The 559-nt window shown below is 67.1% G+C and overlaps 1 protein-coding gene across 1 annotated transcript in view; it reads left to right on the top strand.

Annotated features, from left to right (window-relative positions):
• The first annotated feature begins 99 nt into the window (after nucleotides 1-99).
• The window catches only part of IFT80 (intraflagellar transport 80), a 122,424-nt gene continuing 121,964 nt past the window's right edge, over nucleotides 100-559 (top strand). The window contains exon 1 of the mRNA XM_069083489.1: nucleotides 100-264. Coding sequence (XP_068939590.1) covers nucleotides 171-264 — 94 coding nt within the window. The 5' untranslated portion in view covers nucleotides 100-170. The remainder of the gene's footprint in view (nucleotides 265-559) is intronic.

Raw genomic sequence — 559 nt, 5'->3', positions numbered from 1 at the left:
TTTTTTTTTTTTTCAAATGTTTAAAAACGGGAACAAGAAATGCTGCAATTGGATTGGAGGCTGGAGGCGGGATTGGGCGGGGCAGGGCCAGCTAGCCCCGCCCCTCCGAGCCCCTCCGATGCTTTCTGGACGGGGAGGGACGGAGGAAATATCGCGAGAAGAAGCGGGCGATGTCGTGGGGAGTCTCTATGGTGACGGGGAGTTCGGCAGCTGCTCGTGAGAGAGCGGGCCTGGCTCAGGGCAGCAGCCGCTCTGGGGCTGCAGGTACGGGAGACGGGGCGCGGAGCGGCTGGAGATGGGGGCCGGGGCCACCAGCTGGGGCGGGGCGAGGCGGGCAGCCGGGGGGAGGTGCCTACGAAGCCCCGGGGCAGGATGGGGACTGGCTTGGCCCGGGAACCGGCGGGCGGGGGCGGACCCTGGACTGGAGGATGCTGGGGATGGGGCGCTCCTCCCTCCCCCTCCTCTGCCCTCTCTTCCCCTCCTCCCACTTCCTCCTCCCCCTCTTCCCCTCCCTCCTCCTTCCCTCTTCCTCCCCCTCCTCCCTTCCCTCTTCTTCCCT

This window comes from Petaurus breviceps, unplaced genomic scaffold, assembly GCF_028583685.1.
Source record: "Petaurus breviceps papuanus isolate PSGF00001 unplaced genomic scaffold, PetGlider_PUasm1.0 173, whole genome shotgun sequence".
Classification (NCBI taxonomy): domain Eukaryota; kingdom Metazoa; phylum Chordata; class Mammalia; order Diprotodontia; family Petauridae; genus Petaurus; species Petaurus breviceps.
This window is presented reverse-complemented; position numbering and strand designations above follow the sequence as displayed.